The 22,924-nt window shown below is 36.0% G+C and overlaps 1 protein-coding gene across 1 annotated transcript; it reads right to left on the bottom strand.

Annotated features, from left to right (window-relative positions):
• Window positions 1-6,906: 6,906 nt before the first annotated feature.
• LOC129253958 (solute carrier family 52, riboflavin transporter, member 3-A-like) lies at window positions 6,907-19,434 on the bottom strand. Its single transcript, XM_064095182.1, has 3 exons — window positions 19,147-19,434; window positions 11,567-13,263; window positions 6,907-11,133 (listed from the first exon to the last, which is right to left on the bottom strand). Exons 2-3 carry the CDS (start codon window positions 12,764-12,766, stop codon window positions 10,903-10,905), a joined length of 1,431 nt encoding a protein of 476 aa, XP_063951252.1. The 5' UTR covers window positions 12,767-13,263; window positions 19,147-19,434; the 3' UTR covers window positions 6,907-10,902.
• Between the last annotated feature and the right edge of the window lie 3,490 nt (window positions 19,435-22,924).

Raw genomic sequence — 22,924 nt, forward strand, 5'->3', positions numbered from 1 at the left:
ATTTTGACCATACATGCTTGCGATATGCCATGCATAAATGAATGAATAAATAAATAACATCTGAACCGAATCGACTGAATCAATATTTAGAGTTGTTTTTTTTTTCTTGAAAACTTGGATCTGGATTTAGATATTCACTAAATTAATGATACTCCGAAAACAATAGAGGTACATGTATATGTATCTCATTAGGGGAAAAATGGCAAAATAATATCCCAAAATTACTCTTGTGTGTGTTTTTTTTTATGAAACGCTTTCATTTTTGCTCAAAATCATATCGGCTTTTGAATGAACAATGAATCAAAGGTTGATCGTTTGAAAAGGTCGGCCAGCAATCCTGCGATTTCACACGTAGCGCGTTGATACGTAGGGGCGGACCTGGCTTTTATCCATAGCTAGGAGGGGGGTTGACCGAGAAATTTGACAAGAAAAAAAAAAGGTAAAGGAGTTTTATAAAAGGTATTTTGGGGTTGGCTCCGTAATGTTGGTCATCACTTTTATTTTTACTTGGCAGCCCAACGGGGGGAGGGGGAGAGGTTAAACCCCCTACCCCCCCGTAGATCCGTCACTGAGCCATGTGTTAAGCCCGGTGTTAATGAAGAGTAGATTGGGGAAAATAAGAATAATAATGTTCATGATTAGACAATGGCCTTTGTTTGCATGACTGCAGTATGCTATGAGTTTCTTACCAGCATTATGGTTTCGTTTAGGAACTGATGTACTAGAGGGTTTTGGGGGTACTGACTACTGACATGACTGAGCCGCAACATAATTTCTATGACCAAGAAAAAAGGCAGAGAAAAGGGAAATTAAAAAAATGTGAAATAAATTATCAGTAAAGAAAGATTTCATACCATAGTCCAACCAGGGAAGTGGGAGTAAAAAACCTACTTCCCTGGTTCAACATAATATTCCAGAATAAGCTTGCTGAAAGAAATAATTCCTCACATGAAATAATGAAATTGATATACAAAAAAATAGAATCAAAATCCTCACTAAAATGTGAAACAAATTTAAGATATCAAGTAGATCGATGAATTCCATCAAATTATCGTTGTTCGATTTCAAATATACTGTAATACAGTGACACGCTACCATTGCCATATTCATTCCTGACAAGTTTTCTAACATTTTTGGAAAAGGGTCAAAACTTATTGTCTTTTGTGGTCATGAATTTGTTTTAATGTTGATCTTAACTCACTATAATAATGATCAAATACCATACGAAAGAGGGTCTATGATTCTTAATTAGATATAAATTCATCTAACATAAATGAATCCATATATACACACATTGATATTTGATATTCACCAATTGATACCCCCCCCCGAGCAACGCTTAAACAGGGGTAGAAACCATAAACTGAATTATCAACGAATCGCCATTTACTTATACATAAATCGACAATGCAGAAAAGTACACATGCTGTACAAAAAGACCTATTAATATAGCTCTTTGTTTACGAACTAAATTTTTCGGATTTTTTAGTCATGGGCGGTGCATGCCAAGGTAATTTTATAGGGGGAAAAGAGCCGATCCAAAAGTGACGTCATGTTTTCAATTTGATAATAGGGGTATATACAAAATATACTACCCAGATCTCATTTTCATATCATCTTTTTTTTTATAATTCTTTTTTTTTCTGTCATATTACTCCTCTTTCTCCCCCACTAATTGACAAAGTAGGGACACCTCCTGCCCCATGTAGCTTCGCCTGTGGTTGGAATATGATTACCAATTCTAATTGCCATGTTCACGGTCTCACGCACGTATTTATGAAATGCGAAAAGCGAAAGAAACTTTATTATTATTATTACTTATTATTTGTACTGCGCTTTTCCCATTAGGCCCAAAGCGCTTAAATGAATAGTCAAAAGTGATAATGATCCAAGCGATATAACACATACCTTGTTGGTTTGATAGTTGATACGATTGATGTGTTGAAATAATGGCTCACGTAATCAATAATAAAGAAAGAATTGTTTTCCAACTGCTGGATTCTTTTCGTCAAGAATGTCAATTTTGATCTTCTAAACGATGATGTATGTTATTAAAAACCGAATCGTTGCTGTCCGCATTCACTTCCAGAGCCAAAATAGAGTCAAAGGTGAAGAGACGCGTTAATTCAGTGTTAGGTAAGTCCCCCAAATCAACGTGTTTTGTAACGTCACTCGAACTTGGGCAAAAATTGAATTGACGGAAACGGTTAAAGATAACACCCTCAAACAATCGCTTTTAGCCAATAAATCATTAACACTATTTAACACTAGTAATAGGGGTATTATACAAAATATACTACCCAGATCTCATTTTCATATTATCTTTTTTTTATAATTTTTTTTCTGTCATATTACTCCTCTTTCTCTCGCACTAATTGACAAAGTAGGGACACCTCCTGCCCCATGTAGCTTCGCCTGTGGTTGGAATATGATTACCAATTCTAATTGGCATGTTCACGATCTCACGCACTTATTTATAAAATGCGAAAAGCGAAAGAAACTTGAATGAATAGTCAAAAGAGATAATGATCCAAGCGATATAACACATACCTTGTTGGTTTGATAGTTGATACGATTGATGTGTTGAAATAATAATGGCTCACGTAATCAATAATAAAGAAAGAATTGTTTTCCAACTGCTGGATTCTTTTCGTCAAGAATGTCAATTTTGATCTTCTCAACGACGATGTATGTTATTAAAAACCGAATTGTTGCTGTCCGCATTCACTTCCAGAGAGACGCGTTAATTCAGTGTTAGGTAAGTCCCCCAAATCATCGTGTTTTGTAACTCGAACTTGGGAAAAAAATTGAATTGACGGAAACGATTAAAGATAACATCCTCAAACAATCGCTTTTAGCCAATCAATCATTTACAGTAGTATCCAGTATGATGTAATTGAAGGATGTAAAACACCAAAGTTGGGGTTGATTGAACTTATATTAGATATAATTTATTATCAATGTGATTTAAGGTTTATACCATAATAATGCACGAACTTTAATATTATAACGAGACCCCACCCCCATTATCATGTTGCCAACTGGTAGACATGTCTCATTTGGCCACCAACTGCATGTTTTAAAGGTCAAGTCCACCCCCGAAAAATGTTGATTTGAATAAATAGAGAAAATTCAAATGAGCATAACGCTGAAATTTTAATCAAAATCGGATGTGAAATAAGATAGTTATGACAATTTAAAGTTTCGCTTATTTTTCACAAAACAGTGATATGCACAATTCAGTGATATGCAAATGAGACAGTCGATGATGTCCTTCACTCACTATTTCTTTTGTTTTTTATTGTTTGTATTTTACAATATGTCATTTTTTACAGATTTGACAATAAGGACCAACTTGACTGAACCATATATTATTAAACAATGCTAATTCCACATCTTCAGGGAGAAATTAATCGTATTTCACTTGACACCGAGGAGCAAATTAGAATATTTCATATAATAAAATACAAAAGCAATAGTGAGTGGATGACGTCATCAGTCTCCTCATTTGCATACCGACCAGGATGTGCATGTAACTGTTTTGTGAAATTAAGCAAAATTTTAAAATGTCATAACTTAGTTTCTTATTTCACATCCGATTTTGATGAAATTTTCTTTGTTATGCTTGCTTGATTTTTCTCTTTTAATTCAAATAAACTTTTTGTTGGGGTGGACTTGTCCTTTAAATCAGATTTTCACCCCCAACCACCTGTTAAAATCATAACTCCTGAGTAATTTAGAAATGACAAAACAAAGGATGAATGTACTATGTGAACTTGCACTATTAACCTTCACTGCAGTTAAATGTTTTGAGGAATGTTGACCATGCCGTGGAAGATCAACGGCAGCAGCAAACGGTAGCTGAAACCTGATATCGTGATACGGTTTATGTTATCCTTCAGTGCCATGGAAGCCCGGGGGCCACTTCCATTGACGAGTGGATACCATGCGCGACCATGGGGTCTCGAAAAGCACCCTAAACACGTATTTTCCATTTTCTGAAAATGCACCCCTTAACAGGTATTAGCATGTGAAACCTTACTATTAGAAACAAAACGATACCCTTGGCAAGTATTCCCTGAATTGAACCCCTAAACAAGTACAGCGATATTTTATTGTTAAACGTCACGTACGGGTCCGTCGGTCGTCGGTTTTACCTATACACATCATTTGGTTTAGTATACGGCCCCACCTTCTACACCTCGCGCAAATCGGACTCTAAACACGTAATGTTGGGGCAAAAAGGACATCCTTTATAAAACATTTTAATTTTGTTTTATCATCCCCGCAAATTTGACCCTAAACACGTTGGCTAGCGAAATAGATACCCTTTTTTCATTATTTTTGTGTTTTTTTTTACACCCTTATCACGTTACGTACGTAACGTGCCCTATCTTGAAAAAGACATCCTTTTTACGTGTTTTTTGGGTCGCGCATGGTATCCACTCGTCAATGTAAGTGCCCCCCCCCCCGGCATGAAAGAAATACAATCGAGTATAACAACAAACTTCGCTTAAAAGAGAATGAAACCCTTGAAACTAGCTGAATCCATATTAAAGAGAAAAATCAAAGAAACATATTGTTGAAAGTTTGAGGAAGATTGAATGAATAATAAGAAAGTTATGAGCATTTGAATATTGAGATCACTAGTGCCATGTAGATCCTCCCATCGGCAATGCGACCAAGATCTGTGATATCACACACGTACAACTCCCTCATTACTTTAGTACTTATTTCACTTATATTCTCACTTTTATAGAGTCTATCACAAGGTTAGGTGTTTTCTTTATGAGATGACAAGTACAGAGGTTTCACAACATTATATCATTGATGAATCGTTTGTCATATGATTAGAATGAGCAAAAAGAGATGTTTTGGGGTATATTTTCAGTGTCCGAATGGGAGAGTTGTACGTGTGTGACATCACAGATCTTGGTCGCATTGCCAATAGGAGGATCTCCATAGCATTAGTGATCTCGACATTCAAATGCTCATAACTCTTTTATTGCTAGTCCTATTTTACTCAAAGTTTTGTTGATCTTATTCTTTGATTTTTCTGCTTTCATAAAAGCTAACTTGCTCCAAGAGTTTCATTCTCCTTTAACAACAAATATAAATATACATGAGAAGTTAAAAAAATAAAAGCTTGAAATAATAAGCTCTGACAACAAACAATTACGGCAAGAATAGATGAAAATTAAAAAAATCCCATATATATTCTCAAGAAAATAACGATGGCATTGTCGCTGAAGTCAAGTAAATGAACAAGGGGGACTATAGTGCATTCTCTTGTATAGTAAATGCATATGAGGATAACTCAGGGGGTTGGGTCCGGGCCTGTCACATGGATCTACCTCTGAAAGACATAGTAATCATGCAGTGAATTAACATGCTTTTAACAGGGGAACAGTGCCCAAATAAAATGGGAATTGGCAGACAAAACAATCTTCAGAAATTTTATGAGAAAGTGGCATTTTCATGGAATTTATATTAAAGGGATGGTCCAGGCTGGAGATATTTCTATCTCAAGAAATAGAGTAAAATTCACAGAACAAAATGCTGAAAATTTGATCAAAATCGGATAACAAATAACGAAGTTACTCCGGTGAAACAGTTCTCGGCATGTCTTTATGAATATTCATTATAGGTGGGCTGATGATGTCATATCCCCACTTATTCTTTTGTGTTATATATATATATATGAAATTAGGTTTATTCAACAAATTTCTTCCAAGAACTAAAACAATTGGATTGACAACTGATTAAGTGCATTATTTATTGCCGCAACTTATTTCATCATAACGGAGACACATCATTTACACATGTATGAACAAATGAAACATTTACGATTTCATGTAATAACATAAGAAAAAAGAAAGTGGGGATGTGACATCACCAGCCCACCTAATGAATATTCAAGACGATGTGCATACAACTGTTTCCACACAATATTTATAAAACTTTAATTCAATAACTTAGTTATCCGATTTTGATGAAACTTTCCGCATTTTGCTCTGTGAATTTTGCTCTATTTATTTAGATATAAATATTTTCAACCCGGACCATCCCTTTAAAAAAAGTTATGGTGGAGCGCTGTTCGATTGTGGCCGATGGTGTATCTAGGGGGGGGGGGGACATGTCCTGGGCTGAAAGCCACTAAATTGAAGTCTTTTTTATCTATCAATCAATCAATCAGTCAGTCATTCAGTTATCAATAATATTCACTCAATTACTCATTCAATCAATCTACAAATCAATTAATCAACTTAGTTTCCAAAACAGCAAATAATAATAGTAGCCAGTTTTTATATTGCCCTTTTCCTATATACGGCTCAAAGTGCTTTCCAGCATATTATCACCCTGGTTATTGGATTCGTTTCAATCCTGCACAAAAGTGCACAATTTCCACTCTCTGGGGAGCATCCCTTGCATTCATCGCAGCCTCAAAAGGCGCTGGCAAATTCAAACATACAACTTTTGCATCCTACCGGGTACCCAATTAACACCTGGGTGGAGAGTGGCAAACGCAGACCGACGTCTTGCCAAAGGATGCTAGCACCGGTTGGGATTCGAACACACGACCATCTGATTGAAAGGCGAGAGTCAGTACCACTACACCACAACACCTCTACAAATAAATAATGATCAGCCAATTATGCACCCAATCAATCAACTATCAATAGTGCGACAGCCCAACATTCAATTAATCATTAATCAATACACAATACATTGACCAATCAAAAATTCTCATTACCTAATTTACATCTGAATATTTCCAACAATTAATCATTTTACAATCAAGGAAGTAGAATACCCCCAAACATAGTAGGCAATCCAAAACTGGTCTATTATATATTTTAGAAGTTTGGTTTCACACACAAACACACACATTAGAGACACTAATTTATGTATTTATCATTGCAATCATTTGATCACTCTCTTTAATGATAATTTCTATAATCTGATAATTTTTTTCACAGTACTTCAAGAGACATGACTCTCAAATTGCATAATTTCAGATTTAAGTGAAAAACAAGTCACTGTCTACAAAATCTCTTCTAACCATCTAAAGTGATTTTTTTTTCTGTCTAGATCATAATGCATCCTTCTTCATTCCTTCAAGACATAATCATTGGTACAAAATAAATTTCTGAAATAAATAAGCACCACTACATCGTAACACAATCCATTTTTACTCTCTACACAACTGATGCCAAGAATGATAATCTGATTTAACAATCAAGTCATCGGTGTAAACACAAATTACACACCATTTCAAGTAAACTAAAACAAATCGAAATAATCATATATGTAAAGAAAATTGCAATTTGCACCAAATGATTAAATCAAACATAAAGATTAATTTGGTCAAAACTCTCTCCTAAGACACAATACGATATTGACAAACTGGTATTACAAAACTGACATAGAGTTCTACCAATAATTGGATCTGAATCCAATTTAGTGTCATAAATAATTAACCTCTACAAAATAATCAGTTGTGCTATCAATTTTACCCTGTCTCAAATTCAAATTCTAAGTATTCAAGAATAATTAGAAAAACCGCAGCAATAGTCTTAAGATAATTTTAATATAAATATAAAGATCTGTGATCAATTTTCATATATTTCTATAATTTTTTTACATAAATTTTCATAAATTGATGATATAGTTCTTGAATATTGCTTCCAAAAATTTAGATTCTGATATTTTATTTGAAAGCGTACATGGACAATGTAAATGTAATATCTACCAACACATCTAGGTATTTAAACTTCAAGACTTTGTAACAATATTTTCACTGTAATTCAATCGAAAGGCCTGGTCCCACTGGCCGATGGACACAAAATGCATTCATAACGGATACAGCTGACAAGCAAAATTTTTGGGTGGCTCCATCCGTTTTCATCTGCTCCAGACAATGGACAAAATGGGCGAACAATGAAATCACAGTGGACGGATGCTCGATGAATATAGAGCGTATGAAATATGTACGCAAAGAGTACACAACGGATACATAACATGATCCAACAGATGGCAAGATTCTTTTCCGTTTTACATCCTCTCTACATCCAGAAGTGCAGTGGGACCAAGCTTTAATTGAGTTCGTTCATTAGTTAATCATTAAAACTCATTGGGATCATAAACAACATCTTCTGGATAATCTAATATTAAATAAACATATCTTTATCCAAAGACCAGTTCTTTCCCCCCATTTTTTTCCCATTTTTATTTGATGTGCATTTGCAATGTAAAATTAAGTTGAGCTGCCCAAAAGAGTAGATAATTTAAAATGATAATAATAACGCAGTTCTTGTATAGCGCATATCACATTATGTCAGAACGTCCCTATGCGCTTCCAAAGGACTTGGATATTATTACCCTGGCTTTGCCCCGCACCCTTTTTACAGCGCGGTGGCAATGCAAGGAATATATACCTGCCAGGTACCCATTCATCTCACCTGGGTTGAGTGCAGCACAATGTGGATGAATTTCTTGCTGAAGGAAATTACGCCATGGCTGGGATTCCAACCCAGGACCCTCTGTTTCAAAGTCAGAAGACTAATCCACTGGGCCACACAACCTCTGGCCTGGGGTTTTGAAATGTTACAGTGGACAAATTTCATCAGCATGGTTAGGGTGGTGGAGGAACTGAGTGTTAACACATAGTTCCCTGACATGACTGCTCCCCCCCCCCTCGACATTGTGACCCAACACCAAAATACAGCTTTTTAAGGAGGATCTGACCTTGGTAATAAAGTAATTGAATGAAAGAAGAAAAATAAGAAAACAGAATGGTGACGTTTGAATAAAATCAGACAAGAAATTTCATTGCACTCAACTGTCAGGAATTTGTAAATTAAGTAAATTGTTTGCAAGAGACATTTTACTCAAATTGTGCATGGGGCAAACTGAAGAGAAGTCCCAACCTTATATCACAATGACAATGAAGCACCTCACATATTTAATCATTTGAGATACACAACATTGCAGTACTATGTTGAATGCTATCAAAGTACTCTAGTATAAGTACTTTACATTACACAACCTCTGGCCCGGGGTTTTCAGAGTGTTGGGGGACAGGGGAAGAATTCATCATCATCATGATCATCCGTTAAAGTACAGTCCACCAGGTTGGTGTATCATCGTACTTGTAGAATTATGCAGGAGTATGTACAGTGCTGTGGAAGATCTATTCTACGTACACGTGTGGTTAAAAAAAAAAAAAAAAAAAAAAATCAGCGCAGTCTTAGCCCAATTGGATTTTCTGCACCTCAGCCTTGAAGCTGGCTACTGAAGTGCAGTTAACTGTAATGGCAGGGAGAATTGGGTTTATATATAATGTAAGGCACTCCCGCTAAACCAGAAAGCATATTTACATCATTTCCTTCAGTTCCTGCTTTGATTACCTAATGCACTAATACTGCAAATATAATGACAATAATAGTAGTGATAACTGTTATGCTATATTCCCATTTTAATCACATAAGCATTCACATCTTTCAGTATTCAAATATATATGTTTAAACCCAACTGTATAACGAGTATCCTGTTGTTGAAACCAAACAGAAAAATCCCATACAAAAATTGGATGCATACATGCACACGTAGGAACCTTTAGAGCGTACTTCATGAATGTTTTAATTTTTTTCAAACATAAACTATTACATAGTTCTATGTAGAATCTATCATACCATGCTTTCGTAATGGAAACTATTCTTCTCATCGTGCATACAATGCAGAGCATATAAAAACCTATATCTTGGTTCGATGACATTTTCTCCGGCGACAACTGCGAATGCCATACACTAATGGAATGACCAACTTCAACCCTGGATTTACCACTATAATCTTACCTAAACCTAACATAAAGCTTTATTGCAACCCTGACCCTAAACCTACATCTTTAGACGAAATAATGCCAGGAGCAATTGTTGCCGGAGCAAATGTTGTGTCACTTATATCCTTGCATAAAGAACTGAATGGATGTCATAAACATGTCCCCAACGATATAACAGAATTCACAATTTCCTTGAATAGTATTTGCATAGTAATACCTACTCATATATAATATTACAAAAGGTGTTCTTCAAGGTTACTCAAGGTCAAAGACAAACACAAGTACATGATAGTCTACAGACACAGACCCATGGTTTTTGCATAGTGCATAATTCACAATGCAGAGTCTGAAGTAGTGAGACTAGATTTACTGTGTACTGTGACTGGCTCTTACACAGACAGAGCCTCTGACATGTAGTCTTCACTCCAGACATGGTATAATTGATTAAAGTGTCAAATTTGAGTCTGTGCTTGCAAACTAATTACAAGTAGTGGATTTCACATCATATAGTGGAATGTACATGTATTTTTATAGTGCAAAAATTACACACTCTACTTATTAGCATGGGGGAAGTTGATTGTTAACAGTTTCTATTTTCTTTCAAGAAATGGTACTTTAGATAGACTTCACGGCCTTGCAAAACTACAGCTATATTTAATTATGCATGCCTTGAAGACAATGCTAGTTTTCAATGTACGACTTGAAGGCTTGCCACAGTTTGCCATGCAATTCATACGTGTATTGAATGGTTGAAAGGTAGTATATCAAACTTCACTCTGTATGTTTATAATCAGAAAAATGCATCAAACATAAATGTTTCTTTAGGCGATCAATTAAATCATAATTTCATTCTTCCTTTTTTACGCAACTATAGGCTGCTGTGTGCTAAACAAAATTTGAACTTTTATAGTAATCTATACTTGCTCAGGTTGTAAACTAATTTTGCAATGAATAAACATGAAGAATGAAATCTGTCATGGACATTTAATGAACTGTTGACCCTTCAAGTGGCATTTACTGTTTGCTCAACTGCTGTTCAAGAGTGTACACTACTAGAAACGCTATGACGGGCAAGCCTCATAACCATCGCATGGAGATGCATAGTATGGAGTGAAGAGGTAATAGACATTGACGAGAGGAAACATGATACAGGCACCGACCAGTGAACCCAGCTGGGTCACGGCTCCGAAGCCAATGAGGAGCTTACGATTGTCGGGTTCGTTGCGAAGGATCCAGCCTATGGTTGCCTTGGTGTAGGTAAAGAGGCCCATGACGAGTATCCAAGCAAGCACCTGTAGTAAGAGTAAAGTGTAGCCATGGAAAGAGAAGCAGCAGATGGGAGGGGAATGGTGGGTGGGTGAAAAGGAAAGAAACAAAGAAATTACTTTAAATCTTTGATTCTTACACGATGAAACAAGATCATTTATTGTAAAAATAAACAATATCAAATTTATCATGGGAAACAAAGGATTTTTTTTAAAGGCTATAAAACTGAACTAAAATATACAATAAATTAAATCTCTGGAGTGCATTCAAATTAGACCTCATGCCATATTTCTATATAACTATTTTTGTTTACTCTTCCAAACTATCATAATTCATGAGGTTTCTTCACAGGTCCATACATCCTTGGCCACATTTTTTCTTCTTTCTTAAATATTCCTGACCTTCAGTTTGCTTGATGCATTTTTTTTTACTGGAAACAAATTGAAGTTGATGTCTTACCACAAAGACGGTTCCGGCCATTTCATCTTGCAACGGTGGTGTAGGACTGAGTGCTGCTGTTGCCAGGCAGTAGGAGCTGATAAGAGTCCCACAGAATGCAGTCACTCCTACCAGGATCAGACTCTTCTGAGGGAACAGCATCACAATAAAACAAGCTACAGGATTGGCTACATTACCCAAGGTTGCTGCCAGGAGATAAGCATTGAAGCTATACGCTCCACAGGAGTAGCTCTGTATGGATGGAAGGATGCCATTACTGAGAGCATTCACATAGCCAAGCAGCAGAAAAATGTAGACGTAAGCTTTTTTAGATTTCCTCTGTTTAGGAATCATTGGGTCTTTGCTTGTAGGACTGGGTAGATCCATAGCATCCACAGCATCCAAGTCATTTTCTTCACGTTTGGCATACTTCCCACTGGCACTCAAAGACATGCTGTCTGAGGAAGAGATGGATTTGGCAGAGCCAGACGATTCTGATTGGCCATGAGCATCTAGAACATATTCTCGCTTGGCAAGTGGAAGCGTGTTAAGGAGGAAGAAAGAGATGAGAGATACGGTCATCATAGCGAAGAGGAACCAGAAGAAGTCATCTGGAGGGAAGCGTGCAGGAATGGTTTGTCCCATCCACAAAGTGCAATTCTGGCCTGTAGTGGCATTCACATAGGTGTAGTTTGCAACACACTCATCATTTCCAACTCCCTGACCCAACGCAACCAGACTTGGCAATAAGGCGCTGAATCCTTCTCCCACAAAGTACCAAGTGAGATATATGCTTTTCAGTCTGGACATGAAAGGTGTAAAGGCCACAGATGACGTACAGTCTACGATGGATATGAAGAATGACAGAGAAAGTAGAGGTGTGCTTCGTAAGACCCCTCCAACATAAGTGGTCACATCCCAGAAGAAAACAAGAAGCAAGCACGCTACGATACCTATCGGAAGGATGATGTAGATGGCTGGAACTTCAAGACGTCTGCCTTTCATGCAGTAACTCATGATGGTGAAGATCAAGGGTCCGATATTAGCAATCTGGATGATGATGACTAGGTAGGAGGCAAGATTGTACCCCTCTGGAATCCCCATTGCTACCAAGAGGGGCAGTTCTACCCAAAGACCATTGATGGCCACCCATGATCCAGTCCCAAACAGGATAACAAGCAATATCACTGGAAACTTTCGAAGGCTCTCCTGAAACCCCATTCTGACTTCAATCCACAGCTCTTCAAAGTATTTTTCCTTCACAATTTCTTTTGTAATTTTACACGGGTTTTGACATCTATGCTAAATGTATTAATACTTTTTGGAGGTTAACAATATGTAACAGCTCTGTATCAATTGCAAGTTCCTGAATGATTTTCCTTCAGAGCAAATCATCAATGAACGTAGGTTTGTCAGACTGGTTAACACAGATCTGATTGCACTCTTATGTAAACAGTCAACTTCTGAGTTGTGTAAGGCCGAGGTCAATTACCACATCAAATAAAAACTATCCAGCGGAAGCTCGTCAAACACTTCTGTAGACTCAATCATTCAGCATCGATAATGTCTCGATTCAAAGTATGCTGGTACCATCAGTCCTACACGTTCAATACTCAGTTCTGGATCATACTTAACGGAATCCTCCTTATTCATGTAAGATTGAACACTGAATGATGCTGGTGGCTGTGTGTGTGTCTCTTTCTCTTATCAAGAAAACCCTGCAGAAAATAGAAAAGCAGATAAAGTTCTTAAATACAGGTAAAGAGTCATGGTACTTTTCCTTATAATTCTTGTTAATCTCAATAGGCTTCCATCACAGCAGGAGATCTGAAGATAAAAATAAACTGGCAGTCATACTCTTTAATAAATAAAAGAGATAGCTCAACGACTAACAAAAGTGAATATTGTATTTCTCAAGCTCACATATTCTGGAAATGACAGGTGCATTTAAAAAACCTACATAACAAAAAGTGACTCCAGGTCAAGGAATTAACTTCATGACTTTTGGACTCCTCCTGTCACATGACAGACAAATAAAAAAAATCATATTAAAGTGCTTTCAGACTGACTCTAAGTTTCAGAATACCAGATATTCTCTGATTTTTATGAAATTTATCCTGATTTACCCCAATCTGAAAAAAAAAAATTCCAGTGTGAAAGCAAATTACTTGTAATATCCCCCAAACATACAAGTACTGCTACATATAAATAGTAAGTACTTGACAAAATAATGAGAACTTTCTCATGAAATTTTCAAAGGTTGTGGGTATTGTCGCAGTGTGAAAGTCAATTACAGAATTTTCCCAATCCAGCAAGAATGTTGGGCACAGTTGGCGAGGCTGTGGGGATGCTGAGCTAGCAATATTGACTCGCATGCCTCATCAGTAGTCTGCAGGCACAGACCCTGATTGAAAACTTTGATCAACAAGTGGGTCTCCACGCAAAGACTAGCACATACAAAACTTGCTGGCTACACATTCAGTGAAGGGTTTGCACAGCAGACTACCTCATCCGCTACTCAGACTGTACTGTACATGCTCATAACTTTGAGAACTTACCCCAAAAGTATCTGGTTTGGGTGGGTATGAATGTGAAAAATAAATATCAATTATCAGCCCTGAACAAATTCTTCTAAATTTACAGGTATTCTGGTGATTGAGTCCATTTAAAAGCTCCTTATGATTGTTCATGAAGGTGTTGACACAGTTATGATTTAATCGCTCATTAGCTGTCTGTTATCATGTTTTATCAGTTGTTCAGGCTGTAAATCAATTACGCTCTTATACATGTATTCCTGTTAATGGCAAGAGAGCGAGAGAGAAAGAGGATGGAAGTAGGATATAAATGTAGATACTGTACAAAACTAAATGCAATCTATATATTAGAATATTTGGAACAGTCAAGACAACTTGTTACAATTAAATAGGCCTATAATGTGAACACTAACTAATGCATCATATTGCCTACATACAAAAGGAGGAAGACTGCTTGTCATGGTCACACAAGTCTATTTACAACTGGATGGCAAAAGATACTCATTAGAGTCAACCCCATTCTCAAATGTTTAATTTGATATAGCTGATTGACAAAAGTGAATGAATATGATTGGTAATCTACCATTGATTCTAGGGAGAGTAACTACTACACTCCCTTTTCCAAAATTGGGAAGAAATATCACCAATTTTGGAACTATTAGTGCTATTTCACTGTCTCAGGTGATGAATTTGATCCTGTCAGATGTCTCCATATTATAAAATGCTGATTTATTTGTAGAAATAATTTTCTGGTCAGGTATGGAATGTCAAATCCTATCCACTGGTAGTAAACATTTGACCCTTATTTTTTCATGAATTTTTTTTTAACACCAGAATCTATGGGCAATTTGTTAGCTCTTGATACCTCATATCAATAGTCACAAATTGAGCAAATAAAAGAAAGAGAAGAGACAAACATGGGGGCTCTTTCAATTCCCACTCGCATATCATCAGGGCCCTTCCAGATACACCACAGACCTGGGAGGTGGGAGTCTAAACTCCCACTTCCCTGCACAGAATGTGCAATTTGGAAGAATGGAGGATATACATTGGAGATGATCATTTGGGCATTTTCACGGTAACTGACATTACACGGCACAATGTTTTCACACCTTTCATTGTGTGTATCTCTAAAACAACAAATGATGGGAGTTTGCTTTTGATAGAGTTAATAAAGTGAACCTTGCTGTATACTCTGATACTAAGTTTTCCTATGTAACCACATTTTTTTACGCATCAGCAAGCAAAAATGTGTCGGTAACTGACATTACGCAAAAGGACATGCAATTTCAGGGTGTTCATTAAAATTGAAATATCTCATGTCCCTGAGTAGATAGAGTAATAATTTGAATATGTAAATATACCTCCGTTACTAGGTTAAGATGTGTCAAAATATTAAAAAATTAGTTTTTGTCTTTTGGGGACTATGATAATTTTTCCACAACCATGCTGGTAACTGACATTACGGTAACTGACATTACACTTAATTTGCCATAGAGATAACACATGGAAGTCAAATTTGTGGAATCATTGCATTGTATCTTCTGTGCAGGGCTTCACATGAAAGTGAGCTTGATGTGGAAGTATACCCGAGTTTTTAGGAACATTTCAATGAAAAACTTTTTTCTTTTTCTTAATTCCTTTCTTTGATTTGAACATTTTTATCATTACTTGTCGGTAACTGACAATACACATTAACATTTATCAGTGCTATATGATTTTCAAAGGCATAATTTTCTTGGTACTTACAGTATATGTAAGGCTTTTTAAAGTCATAAAAGTTTCATAATACTTCACATTTTTAATTATCAAAAGATAAGAAATGTATGTTTTACTTACTCGGGGGGGGGGGGTCATAGCAGCTACATGTTTTCCTATAGTTATTTAATATTGCATTGACTGTACACATGGATTTTTCTGACTATACACCCATAATATATTCATCAGTTTTATATTGACTTTTTAAACCTTTTCCTTCTCCAACCTCCCCCTCCCCTCAAAAAAGGCAAAAATGAATAAGGGTCTCCTCCCCTAGGCTACATGTACCCCTCCCCCGAATCTCATGCAGCCATGTAGTTTTATTGATTTCTATTCTGGTCAGTGCAAGCAATGCTTGTTCATATCTGTCGGATTTCAATTCTCTTCATAATTTGTTTAATCATTTTCTTTGCTAATTTCTTTTATAAGCTGTCAACAAAAAATAAACTCCAGCTTCTAAACAGAAACTGAACTATTTGTAAATTAGAAAAAAAAACACAGTTTTAGTAGATCCATGCAACATTGATCAGAACTGTCAAATTTCACTTTTCATCTATACTTGTAAACCAAAAACAAAATTGTATCACACATCCACACTACTAACAGGTATAAAAACCAGGAATTTACTTTTAGCGAGGCAATGCTCAAAAGAATCCTAGAAACTAAAAAAGGGACCCTGGAAATCCCCTTCATCACAATGTTAAGCTTTAAAAATGTTGCAGATTTAGGCAATAGGTTGGGAAAAGTACCCCCTACCCCCCCCCCCCCCGAAAACCAAACAAAAAATTGTCTGATACAAACAATTAGGTACTTGGTAAGTGCATGTACAAAACAATTTCCTAGTGATGTTTTTTTGCACGATGGGAATGCAACTTCCTTCATAATTTCATATAGTATTCCTTGTGAACTTTTTAAAAGTCAATAGCAAGCTCCTTCTGGTGTGACTTGACTTAAATAACAAGTATACAATATTTCTTCACCATAAAATTGACCACATATTTGCATTTCAATATTGGTAACCAACGTTTTATCATGGTAACTGACATTACATCTCGGTAACTGACATTACATTTTCCACTTGGTAACTGACATTACATATATTTAATGGTACCCTATGGCTTCATTGTTAATTGGTAATCTTTAATTTTGGTGTAGAAGGGAGGGGTGTTACCTAGAGAGGAAATCTACCAAGTTTCATATAATATATCCTCTTTTCCAGGAAATGAGAAAAAAAAGTTCATGTTTTCGGTAACTGACATTACATACCATATCACATACTTCATCAATGTTTTTTTATCAGATGAATGAATTACTGGTGTTTCTTTCTGTGGGATTTTAAAAAGTGTTATAATAGCAAGCTAAATCACAGGCGAAAACATCATGATCAAACCTGTTCTTTAAAAATCTGTCAAAACAAAATATGTATCAATATACTATTTTCAACACTAATTTGTATCCATACTTTGGCAGCCATTTTGAAATAAAAAATGGCTGCCCGAGTCGGAAAAAAATTTTGTCTCAGAAACTTCAGGTCTTGTTTTATTAAAAAACATAAAGCATTTTACATGAATATCAACTTGATTTTTTTGCCTCTGTGTCCATCTGTGGTGAAAATGCCCATTTGCAAAAAAATTGCAATTAAACAACTATAAAACATCACATCAACTAGATTTCAACCAATCAGAAGATACATTTAAATGGGTACTCCAGGATGAAAATAATATGATTTGAACATATAAAGAAAAATTAGTAAAAACAAACAAAAAAAAAGAAAATTTTATCAAAATCGGATAACAAATAACAAAGTTATTGAATTTTAAAGATTTGCATTATTCCGGTGAAAAAGTTCGAGGCATGTCTTTATGAATATTCATTAGGTGGGCTGATGATGTCATATCCCCACTTGTTCTTTTGTATTTTATTATATGAAATTAGGTTTATTCAAAAATTTTCAACCAAGAACTAAAAAAATTGGATTGACAACTGATTAAGGGTGTGTTTATGCTTCCATTGCGAGGACAGAATCAGCTTTTCAAACGTTGTTTCAAAACACCGATCGTAAACGTGGTTCTGGGAGTGCTTAACTTTTCAGAGGCGAAATCACGAACTACAGCTGGCTTCGCATCATAATTTTCGTTGAGCAGGAAAGCGAAGTCAAATTGGGCGCGCCCTTTTTCGAAAGTTTTTTCAGAGTGTTGTTATGGGGAAGGTACATGTACGTCGACTGTTATTTAAACATCAAACAATTTCCAATATTTTAGTCATTTCATGGAGCTACTTGACATACATATAATTTCCACCATGGTGAGGAAAATAGTGAGAAAAAAATAAAGAATATTAAAGTATACATGATAAAATAATAAAACAGATATTTGTTTATGCCACTGGGGCATCTGGCGATGTCTCTTCATTATAACTCATGTTCCAGTTTTTTTTTTGGTAAATCCCTCAAAATTCATCGTGATGACAAATTGGAAGAGTAATGCTAGTGATAGGACTTAAAATCAATTATCACGCATTTATGTAACAAGGGAGATGAGAGGTAATTCTGTGGAGGTAACATGCGACCATGGAGCAGTGAGACTGTATTTGCCCGCGGATTTTCATCTCACCGGAAGCATGTACCAAATGACGTCATTTAAACACGTTTACGATCGTGGTTCTGTTTATACTTTCCCCAGAAAGCCTGATTCTGGTCAAACGACGTTTACAAACGCACCTTTTTGTGAGTTTACGATCGGCGTTTTGAAACGTCGTTTAAATGAAAGTAAGCATGGACGCAACCGTGTTTTGGACTAATCACGTATGTATGGAAATGCTGATTCTGGCCTGAAAAGTGGAAGCATAAACACGGCCTTAGTGCAATAAGATATTCATTGCTGCAATATATTTCATCATAAGGGAGACACAGCATTCACAATTGTATGAAAAATGAAATAATTATGATTTTATACTGGTTCGAACCTAAAATTTACTGGTCCCCCCAAATGAAGAAAAACCTAAAAGAGACTAGTTTATTTTGCTGCCTTTTATTGCTTATTCATTGTAACCCCCCCCCCAAAAAAAAAAAAAAACTAGTGCAAAGTACACAAACACACTACAACATAATTTATGAGAGCCATTTTTATGATTAACAAAAGAAAAGAAAATATAATTTGTATCAGTTTGATATATTTTATACTGGTCATGTCGGACCAGTAAATCTGGCTATTTCTGAAAAATTACTGGCCCGACATTAATTTTCACCGGTCTGAGACCGTCGGACCAGTGCCAGTGTCGTGCGCTGCATTATTCTAGATTTTCACTTACCTGCTGAATCCAAACTGTGCATTCTATCATACTTCAGCAACCCATGATACTAATATATCCTCTATCATGTCTATCCAATAAATAATGCAGCTTTCAAAATAAAAAACTGGTACATGCCTCTTTTATTGAAAATGGAATTACCCTTTCGCATGCATACAAATATATGCTTCAGATATCAATAGAACTAGAAGACACACAATGAAACACGAGGATGTCCACGTTTTATTTTGCAGTGAGCAGGCCTTTACAACTGCAGTAGCTTGCCAGGAACATCCTATTCAGAATAGTAAGTGCTATGGTCCAGTGCCTCTAAATACTACACGAGGTTCCTCCCACACACAAGGATGATGTAACACACATTGAGTGCTTTCATAAGCAAAGCCATTGAGAACAGATTGCTTTCAATCAAACCAGACTAATTTATCTTTCTTCTATGTTCTGTTCACGAAAGCTGTGACTGTCTGGGTCAAAAGGAAATAATTAAATTAAGGAGTTCTAACTGACCTGTCTGAAATAAATCTAAATTGAATAAGCAAGCAAATTTAATTATAAAATCAACCCTACAAGTGAAGCATGTTATCAAGACTAGCACCACTGACACATTTACATGTATGTCAAGGCCTCAAGATTGGTCTAACTATTCAACCCGACCAGCAGCATTATTTATTCATTTTATCTTATTATTTGGTTATATGGCAAGAAACAAAGAATTGTTTTGGTTTGATGCCGCCTAGCTGGTATTGAACTCCTGTATTCCCGTTTATAAGGCGAACGCTCTTAAATTAAAACAACTGAGCCAACACGACAATTTTTCATCCATGGAGAACAAGATTGGGGTAACATTTTAGGCAAATTAATAATTTTTGAAATTTTGTTCCATTTATATCATACATCTAGTATATTATCAAATATATGCTGTAAATTACCCATACTCATCCATAAGCACCTATACAGGGCACACATGAGTATTACAGACCCCCATTCACTCACGTGTTATATCATAGCTCATCAAAAAATCATTAAAAATCAATCTCTCGATAGATTTTGCTTTAATTCACTGACATTAGTCACAATTAACAGTACATTAAGACTTGATATGTTAATCAGGTACTTGCCCAGCTCAATCAAAAGTTAAATGGCCTGAAATAAGACTAACCATAATTTCGGCCAGTTCATTGCCAGAAAAAACAGAACTGCATTGTGGGTAATAATAATAACAAGTGGAATGCCTCTGGCCGTCTCACCTGCATCACGCGATTCAATATAGCAGCAGTGCTGATTTTGAAAACTACTATAACTCGCACAAGATGTTCAGTGATACTTGGTTACTCTTATTTCCACGTTTTATGAACTAGACCAATACACTTATAGAGATATGATGGCAATTCAACAAATACATGTACCCCCAACGTGGCCAAAGTTCTTTGACCTTACATGACCTTTGACCTTGATCATGTGACCTGAAACTCGCACAGGATGTTCAGTGATACTTGATTACTATTATGTCCAAGTTTTATGAACTAGACCAACACACTTTCAAATTTATGGCTGTAATTCAACAAATACCCCAATTTGGCCAAAGTTCATTGACCCTAAATGACCTTTGACCTTGATCATGTGACCTGAAACTTGCACAGGATGTTCAGTAATACTTGATTACTATTATGTCCAAGTTTCATGAAGCAGATCCATAAACTTTCAAAGTTATGATGGTAATTCAACAGATACCCCCAATTCGGCCAAAGTTCATTGACCCTAAATGACCTTTGACCTTGGTCATGTGACGTGAAACTCATGCAGGATGTTCAGTGATACTTGATTAACCTTATGTATAAGTTTCATGAACTAGGTCCATATATTTTCTAAGTTATGATGACATTTCAAAAACTTAACCTTAGGTTAAGATTTTGATGTTGATTCCCCCAACATGGTCTAAGTTCATTGACCCTAAATGACCTTTGACCTTGGTCATGTGACATGAAACTCAGGCAGGATGTTCAGTAATACTTGATTAACCTTATGGCCAAGTTTCATGAACTAGGTCCATATACTTTCTAAGTTATGCTGTCATTTCAAAAACTTAACCTAAGGTTAAGATTTGGTGTTGACGCCGCCGCCGCCGTCGCCGTCGGAAAAGCGGCGCCTATAGTCTCACTCTGCTATGCAGGTGAGACAAAAATGAAATGGGATTTTTCTCCAAGGTTGCAGGTATTTTGGCAGTGTGAAAGCACATCACAGGAACTTTTAACCCAGCATGTAGTTGGGTGCGGATTCTGTAGGTGGCTGCTCAGCAAGCAATTTTGAATCTCGCACCTTGCCTGCTTATCAGTCCATACTGCACAATGCACATGCTTGTAACTTCGAAAACTTACTACGAAAGGGACTGCTTGGGGTACGTCCGAATGCAAAAGATAATTAATGGGTATTTCAAGCCTGAACAAGTTCTCGTAATTTAACAGGTACTCTGGTGATTGAGGCGGTCTGAAAACACATATTTACATGTGTGCTGGATAACTTTTATCCATGAAGAGTGACTTGCAGAGTAAAGCCATAAATATAATATCAATTGATTTAAAGGCAAAGTCCACCCTAGAAAAAAGAATATATTTAAATAAACAGAGAAATATTCAACATAACACAAAAAATAATCAAAATAAGATGTAATGTAAAATAAGAAAGTATTGACATTCTAAATTTTCTAAGCTTATTTTTCCCAAAACAGTTAAATGCACAACTCAGTGGCATGCAGATGAGAGTTGGTGATGTTCCTCACTATTTCATAATTTTCATTAGTTTTTTATTGTTTGAATTATGAAATATTTCAATTTTACGAACTTTAAAATAAGGACCAACTTAACTGAACCGTAAATATTAATCAATGGTAATTCCACATCTTCAGGGAGGAATAAAACTTTAATTCACAGGACAATGAGGAGAAAATAAGAATATTTCATATCATCAACTACGAAAAAAACAGTCATGGATGACTTCATTAATCCCCTCAATTGCATACCAACCTTGATGTGCACATAATTGTTTTGTGAAATTAAGCAAAACTTTAAAATGTCATAACTTTCTTATTTCACATGTGATTTTGATGATATGTCAGTGGTATGCTTGTTGGACTTTTATCTTTTTATTCAAATCAACATTTTGTTGGAGTGGACTTGTCCTTTAAAGGAAACTGGGGCAATCATTTTTTATGAAAATGAGGGATTAGAGACAAGCAATTCAAGATGTTAAATCAAAATCAGTGAAGCTTGGAAATTTCATTTTCATTGCATTCCTAAAATTGACGATATTATTTCAAAATAGCAGCACTGATATAAATTAGGCTACCCTTTCAAAGGTATCAGAGGCGGGGAGATACTTAAACTCATGGTTATAAAATTATAGTGATTTGTCCATCAGTTCTTCCATTTTGAATCAGTATTTCCACTCTGTGTGTTTCCATAGATGTTTTTTCATAATCAAATAATCACTTCAAAATAATAATTCAGTATGCACTCAAAACAGCCTCTCATCCTCAACAGAATTCTGGCTCAAGACTCAGAAATGTCCCGTAATTCATGCAACATTTTCACCTCTAATTCACCCATGAACAATATATTTTGTTGGTTGTCATTTTTTTTACATAACTACCCATTAGTACCTCGGAGTTCCTAGGTTGTTTGGACAGCAGGTGGAAAAATGTTGTGAAAATTGCTGATTTTTCTAGCATGGAATTGCCCTAAAGATGTTGTTAAATTGTACAAAGCATTGGTGATACCCACTCTTT

The sequence above is a fragment of the Lytechinus pictus genome, chromosome 2 (assembly GCF_037042905.1).
Source record: "Lytechinus pictus isolate F3 Inbred chromosome 2, Lp3.0, whole genome shotgun sequence".
In the NCBI taxonomy this organism is placed as follows: Eukaryota; Metazoa; Echinodermata; class Echinoidea; order Temnopleuroida; family Toxopneustidae; genus Lytechinus; species Lytechinus pictus.